Below are 16,793 nucleotides of genomic sequence, written 5' to 3'. Positions count from 1 at the left end.
TTTTGGCGTTACCTGAGTACTTGCATTTTGTTTCGAGACATTTGGCATGGCATATTTTTGAGCATGACTTATATATATATATATATATATGTATGTATATGTATATTCTATTTTCTGGGAAGTATACAGGTTTTACGGTGAGGGGTTAGAACTTTGTTTATGAAATGGTTTTTGAAAAGCTTTGTTTTTGCCACTCACACTTTCTGTTTTGCGCCCCTTCAGGTTCTAGTTGGCTAGCACTTGTGGTGGCTCCCCAGAGGATTTTCCCGGCATATCTGACAGATTATCACTAGTGTAGGACCACCTTTGGGTGTGTTTATGTAGTGTTGTTTCTCCCGAACTGCATTAGGTCTTCCGTGCTCTGAACTTTGTTTTTCACACTTACGCTTGCACATGTATGTTCTTATTTTGTGTATAGCTGGTTTTTATTTATTCATACTTTTATTATTATTTATTAGCTTCCGCACTGTGCACATGGTTACGTCACTTCCACATGACGGCCAGCATGCCCCGATCTCGGTCGGGTTGTGTCAATAAGAGTATAAATTCATAAAATTTGGTTCAATGACAAAGAAGTTTAACTAGAATTGGTGGTTTTGTCATTTGGAATTAATGAGGAGGTCTTGGGTTCAAAACAGGATGTGTGCTTATTTGTTTTTTAATTTTTACAAATTTCGTTTCATAAGAGTATAAATATATAAAATTTGGCTAAATGATCAAGAAGTTTAATTAGAATCAATGGTTTTTGTTGTTTAAAATTACCTAAGTAAAATGCTAAGTGCATGTTTATTCTTTTCAATTTTTACGAATTTTTGTTTGGTTGTTAATTTATTTTTAATTAATAGCTAGTAGCTATGTGGGTTGTTATTTTTAAATATTTGTTCCTAATCTTCCACAAAGAGTAAAGCGTTGACCAAATTTACAAATCATATAACGTGTCATCAAAAAGTTTAATTTATTACCATTTTATTACTTATACATATCAATTAAAGACTCAAAAATATCATTATTTTTTTAGTCCCATATTGAAAAGGTTAGTAAATAAGAAAAAAAAACATCACGATTTATACAAAAACACTTTAAAAGTTCAGATGAAAAACAAAACTCATATCTATCTACTTGTAAACCCAGAGTTTTTTTGTTTTTTCTCACGATACAAAATAAATTAGTTTTTCCTTGTTTCTAAATTATTAAGTTTAAAGTGTTTTTCTAAGTTTAATTTTATCGATGTTTGACGTGTGAAAACAAATAATTTTCTTATATAAAATGAGGGCACATTATTTGACATCGCCCCGGGCCTAAAAAATCTCTAAACCGGCCCTGTTTACCACTCCTGTGGACCATATGAAATGTGATTTTATATGTTCATATAAAAAAAATGAAATGATCAGCCATTGGCGTGCATGAATCCCTACAAAATGTTAGCTTTGATTTCTCATATGGCGCAGATTATGGAAGAATTTGCTATTGTTTTGTTGCAGGTTTGAATCCACCTTTGATGCAGTTTTGTGCAATTTTAAACGGTAATTTTTTTTTCTCAAAAACAGAATTGAAACCGCACCGAACCGAATCAAACAGTTTGGTTTCATTTTGATTTTGACTTCAAAACCGCACTAAACCGAACCAAACCGAATTGAAACTGCACCAAACCGTACTCACCCCTACAAATGATAAAGAAGTTAGACTACAAGGAGGTCTCGGGTTTGAAACACTATATGTGCTTTTTTACTTTCCAACTTTTACAAATTTCTTTTCATATGAGTTTAAACTTATGAAATACAACTAAAAGATCAAGAGGTTTAATCAGAAGCAATGTTTTTGTTGTTTAAAATTAAGGAACTTTAATTTTTGGTTCCCATCTCTTGATATAAAATAAATTAGTTTTTCCTTGTTTCTAAATTATTAAGTTTGAAATGCTTTTTAAAATGATTTTATCGAAGTCTTACGTGTGAAAACAAATAATTTTCTTTTATGAAGTTAAGGCACATTTTTTGGTGTTACCCCAGGTCTCAAAAATCTTAGGACCGGCCCTGCCCCTACCAAATTGCCCAAGCAATTACTGCCCAGTCTATTGAGCTAAGGTAATTCTATCTTAGTTAACAATAATTGCCCAAGTGCATCTCCACCTCTAAAATGAATTGTCCAAGCGATTTGTATTAAAATATTATTTTAATGAATAATAAAAATAATTTAATGTTTAATTTCGGATATGATTTTTAACCAATCTTGTCCGTCACGTGTTATTATCCGAAAATACAATTTATCTGGATACATTTTCAACCAATCTCAGAGGCCCAAGTGTCATGATCTTGTATTTTTTTTTTTTTAATTTCTAAGTTTATTTTCTGAACTTTTTTTATATCTTTTATTTTATCAAACTTCATTAATATAGACTGTTGGATTGTGCCATCACCCATAGTAACTTTGAATTTTTTTTCTGATTTTTCTTTTATTTTTAAAATTTTTAAAGTTGGAAATACTTGGACCGTTGATTATAAATCTTACGACCCAAGTTTGGACACATGCCCTAGTCGTTGGCATGGAATTGAGTGCGGCTGCAAGTGGGCCCCGCCATCTGCTTTTGGTTGGCTCACTCTCCTTCTTTTGTGCATGAAAGCCATGTGCTTGACAGAGAAAAAAAAATAAAAAATTAAAAACGTGATTGACGTCAGCCTGATGTAAGATCACTTCAGTTAGTGGGCTAGGCAATTCTAGCCCGTGTGGTTTGTCAGGCTCCACTAGAGCCCAGTTGATTGGGTAGGGCTGTAGTGATTTTGGGGAGGTTGGGAGAATAGGTTGCCTAATCTTAAGCTATTTTCTTGGAGTGAGGTTGCTCTAAACACAAACATTTGGCCCGTGGCTAGCCTGATGGCCTATTTTAAAGGTACTGCATCCCACTCAAATTTTTAATGTAAATTTTTTATTCAAGCTCTCCAATGATTTCATGTTCCCACACAAGAAAATAAAAACAACAGTCATTGAGGGCCTCCAGTCTAAAGATAAAAATTTGTTTAACAAAATAAATATATGAGTGTAGACAGTAGAACGAACATTACTTGCCACTGTGTTCGAATAAAGTTTCTCTAAACTCTCTTAGGATGAGCGTTTTTATACTTCAAAAGATGAAAGCACTTGTGCGAGGTCATTCACCAATTCAAGATGATGTATTTAATTAGAATTGTCACTTACTACTGTAGTCTAGTGGTGTTTCTGTTTTCTTATAAGAGAGAGGTCTTAGTTTTGATTTTCACTAAAGACGAATTTGAACCATATTATTACTGGCACATTGTGAGGATAAGCCTATCCCCCTCCGCTTTAGTGTAAATGATACCATTTGTTCAAAAAAAAAAAAAAAAAAATTAATACGAGAGACAAACTCAATTACCCAAGGAATGAAGGACGAGGAGAGATTTTGCACTTATTTCTCAATCTCTTTCAGTTTGCTGCTTGCTCCTTGTTTCACGTTTTCTTTTCAGTTGGTAATAACCAACATGAAAATCATTTACTTTTCATTCTTTTCTTCGACTTGCCATCTCTACAAATCCAAAAAACCAAATTCAAAAAACAAGTAATTACAAGCAAAAATGGAGATGATGATCAGGTTAAAGAGAGAGAGATAAGAGAGAGAGACGAACCGGAAAGAGTGATGCTTGGAAGGTTTAGGGGTTCTCTTTGCCGTTCGTCGTGCAGGGTTTGTGAGAGAGGTTTTTTTACAAGGAAGGAGAAAATGCTAACTTAGTATTTGCAATAACCCATTTATACGGGAGGGTAATTTGGTCATTTTAAGTTTCAAGAAAATTTATGTGCACATCATTTGCGTAGTCTGTGCATATCTCAAAAATCCTATTTTAGTCTCAAGATATGGAAATGGCCCATTTCTGTCAATTTCTCTATATTATATTCCAACCGTATTTGCCGGCAATCATCCTAATAACATAAATATAAGCTCAAAACAAAGAGGACAAAACTATATCATTGAGACTAAGCAGTAGGATCCAAAGCATATACATATTGTTGCTGTATGAATGAACTAACTCAACCTATGACAGTATATGCCCTCAGCCCTCTCTGGTTAGTAGGCAAGACCCCACTCTAAACGCGCAGGGCAGGGCGGAGCGTGGCGGGTAGCAAAAATCACCTTCAAAGACGAAGATGACAGCCGCCTCCGCTTCTATCTTGAAGACCAAGAAAAACAAGGAAAAGAAAAAATAACAAGACAATTACAACAACAAAAGAGATGCTGTTAAATTAACTTTTCTATCCCACTGTGAGTCCTAATTTTCTGCATTTTGACGCAGCTTCATAGTTTGCAAAAGGAAATGAAAACTGCAGCGAACCAGACTTTCCTACATTGAAACTAATCATAATACAAATCACCCGTCTCTGTGTAGGTGAATTTGGTAACATAGTTTAATTACAATAAAACATGTGTCCGGTCTCAAGAAACTTATCTTTCGTTGCCCTTGCATGTTTCGAACTTCATTCAGGGACGATTCATCTGCATATATTGACAGTAAAATGAAATTTAATTCAAAAGCTTGGGAAAGATAATCAAAGTTATAATCCAATTACCCTAAACCCTATCTACAATAATCAAAATTAGAACACAGAGAGAGAGAGAGTAGGCATGTATGGCCTCATCATAATCATTAAACAAAAAAATAAATGCCAAACTAGACTGAACGCCAGATATATCCACAACTACTACAATGACAGTTTAAATATATATTAGAACGATCTACAAATTCAGAATACGTGTGTTCGTTGGAGTGCAGTTGCAAAGAGAGGTTCTGGGCAGGGATAAACATAACTTGTGTTTAACAACAAAGGGGATTTCTCTAATGATGGTAAAGTAAATAAACTCATTAAGCAAGCATTCAGCCCATTTGCACAGGCAGACTTTCAATTGTCAGAATAATTACTGACTTTTTGCTAAAAGCAAACATAAACTCAAGCCAAGATTATAAACTCACTACTTTAGCATTTCAAACCAAGCCGAATCAATAAATTCAACGTAAAAAGGAAAATATGCTATGTGAACCTCACCATCTTCGTAGCATTTCTTCCTTTTAGTGTCTTCATTGCTGCTTCTGCATCAGCTTCAGCAGCCTCAGCTTCCCTGGCTGCCTCTTCGGCTTCAGCAATGGCAGCTTCTGCCTCTTTCACTGCTTGAGCAGCAGCTAAAGTAGCTTCCCTGGGGGTCATAGTCCTCATCTTCGCAAGCTCCAAATCAATTTGGGCTTTCATCAGGATGGTACCCTCATCATTTTCTAATTTTGGAGACGCCATATACCTTCCCTCAAAAGGAGACAGCATTGGTCTTCCCTCAAAAGGAGATGCCATACGTCTTCCCTCAAAAGCAGATGCCATCTGTCTTCCCTCAAAAGGATACATTGAGGTATTTCTTCTTTTTTCAGATAACGCTGGAGTAGGTGCAATCCTGTATCTGCGTTTTACCTGTCAAAACAAAAACACAAACTAGTAAGATCAAACTCTAATCAACTCTAACCATATCCAATTCCAGGGTTAACATCCCTTGAGGAATATCAAATCATAAACTAGCGTCCTTTCTTTTTTTCACAAAGAAAATCCCAATTGAAGCACATGGACAAGCCAGTATTGTAGACCAAGTAAATTATATATCCAAGTACCAGCAAGCATTAGATATCATAATATCCTCGATATCAATATTTTCTTGATTTCATCAACATTTCCATACTTTTACGTAGTAAATATGTGCATCAATACCCCATTATTTAAATAAAAAATAACCATATATAAAAACGTATTTAAAAGCAGAATATGGCATTACATTTCCATTTTTTGTCCAAGATAAAAAACCAATGTGATCAAAGATTCTCAAGCCTTAGACAAAGTCTCTTGAAGCTGTGATTCATAAATCATGTCTTAACACTTCCATTTACTTATGTAAAAGTTGGTTTAGTATAGTATTGTATCAGATAAGAAGATGTAGGTGGATGATTTCATTAAACTTTTAATATGTGAGTAAATTAAAATTTTACAACAGTTCAATCACCCATATCTTCACTGCATTCAAAGTTTGGGGAACAATAAGCCGTCAAAAGAACGCAGTTTTTTTTTTTTTGTTTATCTACCAAATCTAAGAAAAACTAAGGTAAAATTCTCAGTCAATCATTCTACTACCATGGAAAAATCAAAGCCCAACTCTTGTCAACATGCAAACATGGACCACGAAAGAAAGTAATAAACATAAAAGTAAACCAATCATATCAGAGTCCGACAAATTAAGCCCCCGCTAAACCTATATCATGGGACCACTACAGAAACACTGAGATCGGACAGAAATGCTTATCTTGAAGCCCTAAGCCCTAATATAAAGGGGGAAAATCGAAGTGGGCAACAGAAGGAAAGAGAGAGTCGAATGCAGGGAAAAGAAAAATACCGACTTGAACCTCTGCATCCTTCGCCACAAAGCAAGAGTATTGTGTTCTCTCTCGCCCTTTGTTTTTGGCCTTATCCCCAAAGCCAACAATGAAAACAAAAAAGGGAGGGATACTACTAGGTAAAAAGAGGAAAGGTGGACTGAGAGAAGCAGGAAAACCAAGGAGAGATAATATACCCGTTTAGATACCTACCTGTTGCCTTAAAAGGTAAAGTTCTTTTCAATTCAAGATATCCAGATACCGATTTATTCAAATAAAGAAAAAGTTCGGGAGATTTATGGAAAATACAACGCGTAAAACTATTTTTATTGAATTTAGAGAGCATAAAAGAAGAATAGACCTACGCTCATACAAATGGAGTGTTTAGCAGTCTGACCAGATTGGTGGAACCAAGGGAAAAGGCACTACATGGGCCATAGAAAAGTGCAATTTATCGTGTGATCAATCAGATCTCAAATGATTAAAAATAGAGAAAATCTAGGATGAAAAAACCTGCAAGACTGTTTAAATAGTTGATCTCCTAAACCTCATTAATTAATTCCGGAAATTACCATGTACAGGAATTTCAATCAGAACAAGCATAAAGTTGCCAATCACCTATGAAAATTTCTTCCTTTCATGTGTAGAGTAAATTGACATAGTTATTAAAATTATTCTTGTCATGTGGCACGTGTAATGAACATATGCTCCCACACCCAAATCGACAGTTTGATCTCCCTACCCCTTTGGCCCCATTATTATCAACCAGAACTTTCTAGTATGCGGCATATTCCCAAATGATCCTTTTTTTTGGAGTACATTTTCCAATATGATGACAAACCTCGGAAAACCTAACCTTTTTATACATGTGTACATCGTTTGATTACTTGCCATACAACAATCAAAAACCACATTGCATGCGACAATTCTGACCTTTTAAGTCCAACTTACTTGTAAGTGTATAAAAATGACAACTCCATGCACATTAAGTAATCATTAATTGTTTGTTCCACAAAAACCACATAATCTAACACCAATAAAAAACCCACAAAAGCTATACATATAGGACAACGTTTTGAGATTATTAGACCACAATATATTTACCTTAATCAATTTACGGCTTGCTGTCAGGTATTTTAATTTTTCAGATAATAGCCTCTTGAAATCTTGAGGAGCCAAATATTCGTCCTACAAAATAAAATCTCTGAAAGTGAGCTGATTACACAAAATGACAGCAAGAAAATAATGCTAGCATATTACACAACTCGATAGCATAAAATGACAAATAGATGTAGCCTTACGTAGCATAATTATTGTTAAAATTATTGTAGATCTTATTCAGCTTATTCAGCGGTATGAACAAATTGAACTATAACCTATCTGAAGTATCTGATTTCGTGTACTTAACCTTGGGAGGATATACAAGTTCGTATCAGTGAACCCAGAGTAGATGTCATTTGTGCAGTGTTGCAAAATGTCAGTTTATTTTTTAAGTTTAAGAGAGGGAGGGGCTTGCCTTGCAATAGAGGCATTGTTTTCATAACCACTCTTCTTGACAAGGGTAGGCTATCATACACGGGGTTTACTTTACAACTTACGTTACACTAGGAGATGAAACTGGACATTCAAAGTTAACGAGACTTGTGCAAGAACTCATTTCTCTTGGAAAAGGTGTATGGACTAAACACAGGTCCAACCACTCTTTTAAACTTTTTTTTTTCTTTTTAATTTCTTAAACTTTAATGAATTTGAAACCCAAGAGAGCAATTCATGACAATGTCAATAACAATGTCCACTTGTCTTGAACCATGATATGACTGAAGGCTATTTCATTACCAAATATTGCCAATCTCCAAGCTTATTAATCAGTGGATCCTTGGATTAAATTACATTCACACTTCACTACCTTTTGCATAATTCTTGAAAGCAAAAAAGGAGACAAAATATCCTCAAGGAATCCAAACAAAGAGTAATAGAGAAAGCAACGCGTAATATAAAATTTAAAGCGAAATATCCGCAACCAAAAAACTGATGTGTGTAATCAAGGATGTCTGAATATTATACAGAGCCTCCCTGCAAGGGGCAATGAAGAGAGGGTTCCACATGCACCGTCAGCTTAATATATGTTCCTTTTTTACTTTTTCTTTTTTTTTTCTTTTTTTTTTTTTTATGTGGCTGGCAATTGTTCTTATATTCCCAACCCTGATGCTTTCTAGAACAGCAGTGAGAAGCCCCATATAATCGAAATGCAATAAACTCCTTTATTTATTCACTATGAAAATATTAGCTGAGTGAGCACACTGAACTACATCACTAGCTCGTGATATTTTTCAACTTCATGAAACATTTAATAAATGGTTTGATATAATCAACCAATTTATGACCACATACTAATGAAGTGGGATGTGCCATAGAAAATTGCAAATACCATATATAATTTTTGTCAGACATAGAGGCTACCTCTATATATCCAGCAATAGTCGTTTTATTAGATCCACCAGGCTCCTTCAACCTAGTTATAGCTTCCATGATAAGATTGTCCAGCCTACAAGCATTAACAACAACAATTAAGCATCAAAGTTACAGCAGAATTTAAAATTTTGAAGTATGACTAGAAAAAAAAAAATTGAATAATAGCTAGTAGGCTGATTTAATTGAATAATAACTAACTTATAGTCTATAATTGTAAATGATAAAATAGCAGCAACACCTATGATAATTGCAAATAACAAAGACACCAGAAATTTTTATCTTTAATACCACGATTATTTCAGTGCTGAACAAAAGGAATGAAACATTTGTAAGTATCCCCCAATCTAATGTTATTGCTTAACTATAGAGATTATATAGTCAACTTGGGAAAAGAAGTTATGAATTAAAAAAGATGACCGCTGTCCTTTTGCTTTTGTGCCCCTTACAAATTAAATATGTTCATTACTATTGTTCAAACAACCAGTTCTCTATTGTTTTATAATATATAATTGTTTGTTCAAGTTAAGGGGCCACCATGTACTTGCAACAGTAAAGATCAGTCCAGTTCACAAGGAAATAGAAAAACCAGGTAAGTGTCTACAAATCATGGAATAAGAGCAAGCATCTCTCTAGTGAAATCGATCAAGAGGCCATAACATACCTACTGAAGGAGTACATGTATGATACATTAAATTCAATACACAAAATGCTCGTGTACATGTCAATGACAGTGATTTAACACTCTGGAAGATTTTAGACACCCCATTTGATTTTGTATATCTTCTCAATTTAATCAGAACCCTAACACCCTTAAAAATGAAGTAACTAGTTGGACAATTGATTGATCCAAGAAGCATTGATGGAGGGTGGACGGAACAACAAACCCGCCTTCAGCCTATCACAAACCACAGTAAACTACAAATAAACAAATAAGCCATGCAACAAAGATTACTGGTCCACAACATTTAGCATGTCAAATTATGAAAAATTTGGACAGAGAACTCAACTAGTGAACTTCTGAATCATAATAAGAGTCACACACAAAATACTCCTACATGTCAACAAGAGAGATGCAATGCTGGGTACATTTCAGTTTTAATATTTTATTTAGAGTTCAATCAGTTCTCCCAAAATGAAGCCACTAATCTCGCACAACTAACCAATCTAAACCCTTCAAGATGTCATGAATGACATTAACAAACAAATCAACCTGCTGAATTGCACAAGAGTTATTGGTCCTCAAAAACTGAATAGAAAATATATCAGATGGGCAATATTTAATTGCGAGATTTGGCAGTGACTTTTAAAAACAAGAATTCGAAAGTCAAGAAATCTGTCTAACCTCACAATAGATTTTCTGGGGCCAGAAATCTGCTGGGTCTCACTGGAAACTGAAATAGGCTTAGCATCCATCATTTCATCATCGCTTTGAACAGTAGTACTGAGAGGAATAGAGCTATCATCCTGTTTAGAAATCGGGTAAATTCTTCTAAGTGCTGTCTTCGCTTTCTCTCGAGAGCCCCATCCACTTGCCATGACACTCATATTTCTCCACTTATCCTACCCACGACGATACAAAATAAAATTAAATACTCCATACGAACACAGGCCAGCAAATAGTTTCAAAAATGTATTGAAGACTTGATAAAAGCATCGGTACACTTCATGTCCAACAAAATGAGTAGTACAACAAGTATATAGTGTTAAAAGAACCCTACCTTAAGATCTACATTTGAGCGAGTATACAGAACGCCACTAAATTCTGGATCTTTAAGTATGGTCCGCCATTTTCCTGCGCCATGTTTAATAACTCCAGCTTTAAGGGCTGATTCTTCTTCGGCCGTCCATTTCTGCTTAGGAGCACCCATATGGGGTAACACAGAGGAACTCCGCCACAGAATCAATCTGCAAATCGACATAAGTAAACACATCAAAAATCGAAAAACAAACACCACTAAACGTTCAAAACTGAAAAGCAGTGTAAACGAACACCAGTAATTATTATTATTATTATTATTCATACGCTAAAAGGCTAAAAGCATCCATAGCAAAATACAACAGCCGAACGTGAAATTTCCATACCACAGAAACACAACAAAACCTAAATTCCCAGCATTTATTCAAAAGGGAAACCCAATACATTTCAATTTCCCAATCAAATGTCACGAATTTGTTCAAATCACCTCGAAAACTCAAGAATCCAGACAATAAGAATCGAAATTACACGAAGCAATACGGAAAGTTACCAGAAATCGGCGTCTGATTCATCGAATTTCAATATGAATTCGATTGCCAAGTTTAAATTCAATTCGGTGGTCAGGGCTCTGTGATTTGATATGAATTCAGTTTAGAGGGTCCGGGGAAGTTGAACCGGTTGGTCGCAGCTCTCTAGCGTCCACTTGGGATTTTTGCGGATCGACACGAAAAATCCGTTTCAGGCCTTGCTGGCCAAGAGTGACATGCAATTTCCGTTGTGCTCTGATATGGCAGTGACGTGTACAAAGGGCACTCATGTGTGGGGCTCCGGAGCTATTTATCTGTTACACGAAAATTTTGGCACACCATATTTTTCAAGTTGTGATTTTTTTATTTTTTTTATTTTTTATTTTAAGTGGAGAAGGATGATTCGAACTTAAATATGTTGAAATATTATTAAAAAGTTGAACTAGTTCGAGATATGCTCTAATTTTGATATTTATATTATTGCGAGTTTAAATTACGGATGTGATGTGTTGCAATTTATATAAGTCGTCGGATTATTATTTTGAAATTTCGTTAATTTAGTTAATTTTTAATTACTGTTTTAACAACAACAAGGAAGAAACGGTGCTAGCGGGGATAGCGGGCAGAAGGCGTGAATGACAATTTGTTTCTTATATGCTTAGAATAAAAAATTATAAAATGAAACAACGAGGACAATGAGATGCCAGAATCATCATCATCATCATCTAGTGGATCGAACTAGAACCTTTTCTTTAAAGAGCTATTCATGAATAAATAAGTCTCAATCTTTCCTATTCTTCTACTTGTTCATTTCTTCACAAGGTGTAAAAGTATTTTGAAAAATCATGAAACTTTTTCGTTTTTGCCAACATTCAAATGTATTTGATAAAGAATTACAAATATGAAATCTTAACCATAAATTTCCAATTATAAGATTGAGGATAAAATCAAACTTCTTAGGTTAGAATCAAATCAATTGACACGGTTAATTGAATGACGTTAAACTTAGGAATGTACAAATATTGAATCTTTGGGGGTGTATTCAATTATGATTCTTAGAGAGTTTCAGGGAATTTAAATCTATAGAATTTGAGAGAGTTTGAGAGAGAAAAAAAAATGAATTCCCATACATTTTGAGTGAATTAATTATAACTTCCAGAGAATTCACATAAATTGTGAGATAATTCTTTACATGGGGTTAGAGAATTGTAAAGAATTTGATCAACACTTTCCTTCTCATTACGAGCCAAAATTGTCATCCTACTAATACCAAATCGCAATACTAAGTTTACATCCAATATTTTCAACTAGGTATCAAAGGTGACAACAAGTCTATATAGATATACAACCTTGACCCAATTTGGCCCTACTTCCATATTAGCTGTCACCGTGCCATGTAATTTCATACACACATTAAGCAACTTACGTCATGTGAAGTCCGAGGTTATATCGCTGCTCTCAAGGTGTTTGCATACTCCAATTCGTAAAAACAATTAATTCTCTATTTCTCATCTTTGAATGCTATCATTCACAGCATCTGTCCACATATTTGTAGCTATGCCAGCTCTCCATGCATTAGCAATCTGTCGTTGTTGCTCTTGAGTTTGATTACCTAGTTCATCATCATTTTCTTCATCTTCAGATTCATCATCTTCTAGTTCGATTGGAAATTCATCAGAACGACACTCCTTACGAAGAAAGTTATGCAACCCTGCACAAGCTAACACTAACTCTGCTTGTGTTTTAATTGGAAATGGAGGTGCAGACTTAAAAATTGTGAATCGAGATTTGAATACACCAAATATCCTCTCCACTACATTTCTCAAGGAAGCATGTCGAAGATTGAACAACTCATTCGCATTTACAGGGTCACGATCATTACCAGCAAAATCTTGGAGATAATATCGAACACCTCGAAACGGTGCTAAAATTTGACGACGATTTGCAAATCCACAATCCACTAGAAAAAATTTACCTAAAATTAAAACACATAAAGTTATTATTTATGGTACATCCTAGTGTAAATAAATAAATAAATGAATGAATACAAACCTTCTGGCATTTTAAGTCCATTCCTCCTTGATACAGCATCATGTAATAGTTTGGAGTCATGAGTTGAACCCTCCCATCCGCTAAGAATATATATGAATTCCAAATCAAAGTTACAAGCAGCTAATACATTTTGTGATATTTTACCATGACGATCACAATAGCTTGCTACTTCCGGTCCCAATACCATTGCTGGTATATGTGTTCCATCAATAGCTCCAACACAATCCTAAAATAATTATAAGAGTCAATACATAGCTAAGAATATGTTTATGAAACCAGTTTAACCAGGACATGGTTAAGATAAGTACTAATTACTAACCTTAAAATAAGGGTAAAATCTTGTACTTTCTCTTATTTTAGTAGGCACCGTGGATCTAGGTTGGACCATCAAATCTGGTGCAATTGTGTTCAAGGCCTTCAAAACGTTGTTGAAATTTTTGCTGCTTGTAAAATGTGACCGCCGAAATGCGTCCCGAGTTTGGCAATATCAAGAATTTTGACCAATAGTGAGTAGAAATGTAGCAACCATTTCTTCAATACAAATAAATCTTGTACCCTTCAAATGCACCTTTTCCGTAAGGACGTCACATAGCTTTAAGAAAACATCCGGATACATCCTATATAGCACTCGAAATTCTTGAGGATCCCCATTCAATACCTTGTTAATATAATCGTATCCAGTTCTACTAATAGGTCGTCGAGCCAATGGACGTTCAATATGATCATCATGTATAATAACCATTAACGCATTTAGCACTTGAACTATTGCTTGTACTGCCATCAATAGTAACTTAATGGCTTCATGATATTCTTCATCTTCTCTTTCCATTTCCTCTTCAGACATGTTTTCAGACATTATATAAAGAATCACCTAAAAAAACAAAACTATATCCATTAGAACATAATAGAGAGAAAGGTAAAGAAACAAACTACTTCTCATGCAAATAACTCATTCCTCTGCAGGATATCAAAAGATAAGTAGTGGGGAAATATCGAAGCACAATACATGATTTTGCTTTCACAACATGAATCAAGCAACCAACTGTTCAACATCGTAGCTTTTAATGGTCGATTATTCATTTAGTATATAGTCTCTGTTCATTTGTTAGCTAAGGAAATACAGAACGAGATAATCAAAGCCAATTCAAACTAGTACCACACCTTGCAATTCGAAATACAGAAAAATAAGAACTCAGGAAATAACCGAAACTTATACAAACCATGGCATTAATATTCCATGTTAAGAAGACCAATGGAATGGGAAAATACCTTGGGCAAATAAACAAACTACTTCTTCTATCATTTAAACCAAAGTCAACGTATTATCAAAAAAATTAGATACTCCAAGATCAAATTTGAAATAACCAAACCAAAGTCAACATGTTATCAAACAAAAGTAAATACTCCAAGATGTAAACAAATCTAAAATAACCGCATTCACTCCATACTGTATTTTATCCATTATGAGCGTTCTTCTGGTGTCATTTTCAAGAACTCTTTTTTCATTCCTAATTTTTGAACCAACGCAACTGCTTTGTAACGACTACGAGCATCCAAATTTGGAGTCTCTTTGATAGCATCCCACACATTGTTGTTTTTCTCCTCTTCTTTTTTCTCCATTTCTTTTTTTTTTTCTCTATCTTTTTCTCTTTTCGCCATTATGCAATGAATTCCTTGAATTTCAGTGGCAATTGCAGCAATCGAATCCATTCCAACAAAAACTTTTTCCATTAGAAAGATATGAGAGGTAGTCCCATTTAATTTTGGTTCAGACTCAGGTCGAGATCTTTTCCTTGGAAGTAGCTTTGGTACGAGTGTAGCAGCGGGAGCCTCAGAATTTGCATCTAGGAAAGATGATGCATAGGACGGCGTTTGGAATAATGGATCAAGTTGCTCGACGTTCTCATCAAAGGGAGGAAATTCGTCTACTCTGACTGGCCTACTTTCTTCAACTCTATATGTTGTGGCATCAGTATCATTGCCCAATCCAATCGAGTTATTTCCTTTAGCTGTTCCGTCACCAAAAGCAGTCATCAAATCTTCATAGTCTGCAAATGTCTCTTTGCGAATACCTTGACTCTTTGGGTGAGACTAGCAAAAATAAAAACATAATAAAATTGTTAAATAAAAAATGTATAAACATGAACGATCATCATGTGTAAATAATATATTCTTTAAAGAAAAAGAAAGAAAAAAAAACTCACCCTAAGGAAACCTTCCCATACTTCATCACTAGCTGTGAACTTCTTTGTGACAGGGTCCCAACCAAATCCAGAACTATGTCTAAAAAGCTGCAAATTGATTGAAATCGACCCTTCAATGTTTTCATACGGTTCGTAACATGATCTTCAGTTTTTTTACACCCAAGTTTTTCATTGAGCGCGGGAACAATTTTGGCTTCTATGGTCTGCTTACTTATTATGCCATTAGCATCATGCCATCCATTGTTTACGGCCTCAACAAGTAGTTGTAACAATATGTGGTTCTCTTGAACGGACCACTGATTATAGTTTCCTTTTGTCTTTTCTTGTTGTGAATCTCCCATTTATAATCTTACTAGATGATGCATTATAATAAAACAATGAGACATGACAATAAAAGCATAACATGATAATAGGGATTACAAGTATAAATGACTATAAAAAGGATTGGGACAACAGATTGACATATTATTAACGCAACAAGTATAATGACTATAAAAAAGCATAACATGATAATAACAGATTGATTAATAGGGATTACAAGCATAGTATAAACAACAGATTGACATATAACAAAAAGACTAAAAGATAAACAAATCGCTGGAAAAAAAAAAAAAAAAAAACCCCACAGAACATATAACAATGCCAACCAAATAAACCCCTAAAAATAAACAAATCGCTGAAAAAAAAAACCCAAAAAAATAGAAACAAAACCCATAATCCTATACCACAAACGAGCACAAAAGTAATATTACACAACAAGGACACCCTAGAATCGAAGCAGGTGAAGAACAAGAGGAGGCTTACAATATTCGAAACAATGGGAAGAAGTTGCAGAGGAAGAAAGATTGTACCTTCGCAAAGAATTTGAAATGACGGGACGGAGACCGGAGAAAACATTCTCTGGAGCAGAGAGCAGCATGCTCAAAATCTCTCAAAGTTTCTAGGGTTGAGGTGAGATTTGCCAAGCTCTTTGGTATTTATACATATCACCTTGAAATCCTCCAAAATCCACCAAATCACAAATCCACTCAAATCCAATTCCTTTTTCAATACACCTAAACTTTTAGAGACTTTCAAAAAGTTATAGTTGAATACACCTAAATTTATAGGGAATTGTAAGAAGTCTTTAAGAATCTCAATTGAATACACCAAGATTTTTATAAAATCTTTTAAATTTCTAATTGAATAGTCCTAGAATTATTAATTCCCTAAACTCTCTCAGAATCCTAATTGAATACACCCCCTTAATGATAAATTTCCAATTATAAGATGGTTTTTTTTTATTAGCACCCCACAAATTGCTATTTACACCTCACATACTGGAAAAAAAAACCCCACACTTACTTTTTAAACTAAACATTATCTTAATACACGTCATTTACTCACCCAAATTACCCTCACACCCTACTTGCTATCATACTAGAGCATATCCGAGGAG

General features: G+C 34.6%; 1 protein-coding gene and 1 pseudogene across 3 annotated transcripts; both read right to left on the bottom strand.

The window, feature by feature from the left end:
* Positions 1 to 3,955: 3,955 nt before the first annotated feature.
* Positions 3,956 to 11,420, bottom strand: LOC137730230 (telomere repeat-binding factor 1). 2 transcript variants are annotated; one of them, XM_068469298.2, is made up of 7 exons: positions 11,123 to 11,420; positions 10,595 to 10,781; positions 10,219 to 10,436; positions 8,865 to 8,949; positions 7,509 to 7,592; positions 5,047 to 5,457; positions 3,956 to 4,498 (listed from the first exon to the last, which is right to left on the bottom strand). In XM_068469298.2, exons 2-7 carry the CDS (start codon positions 10,742 to 10,744, stop codon positions 4,484 to 4,486), a joined length of 963 nt encoding a protein of 320 aa, XP_068325399.2. In that variant the 5' UTR covers positions 10,745 to 10,781; positions 11,123 to 11,420; the 3' UTR covers positions 3,956 to 4,483. The 2 variants fall into 2 exon arrangements, with proteins under 2 accessions (XP_068325399.2, XP_088534266.1); XM_088678140.1 differs by lacking the exon at positions 7,509 to 7,592 and having other exon boundaries at positions 11,123 to 11,383.
* Positions 11,421 to 14,427: 3,007 nt separating this feature from the next.
* On the bottom strand, positions 14,428 to 16,213 carry LOC137730172 (uncharacterized protein At2g29880-like; annotated as a pseudogene). The gene is made up of 2 exons (XR_015952467.1): positions 15,356 to 16,213; positions 14,428 to 15,242 (listed from the first exon to the last, which is right to left on the bottom strand). The product of XR_015952467.1 is annotated as an uncharacterized protein At2g29880-like (transcript).
* Positions 16,214 to 16,793: the final 580 nt, after the last annotated feature.

This window comes from Pyrus communis, chromosome 10 (genome assembly GCF_041283825.1).
Source record: "Pyrus communis isolate YQ-2024b chromosome 10, ASM4128382v1, whole genome shotgun sequence".
In the NCBI taxonomy this organism is placed as follows: domain Eukaryota; kingdom Viridiplantae; phylum Streptophyta; class Magnoliopsida; order Rosales; family Rosaceae; genus Pyrus; species Pyrus communis.
The sequence above is the reverse complement of the archived record's forward strand: the minus strand, read 5'-3'. Positions and strand labels throughout refer to the sequence as shown.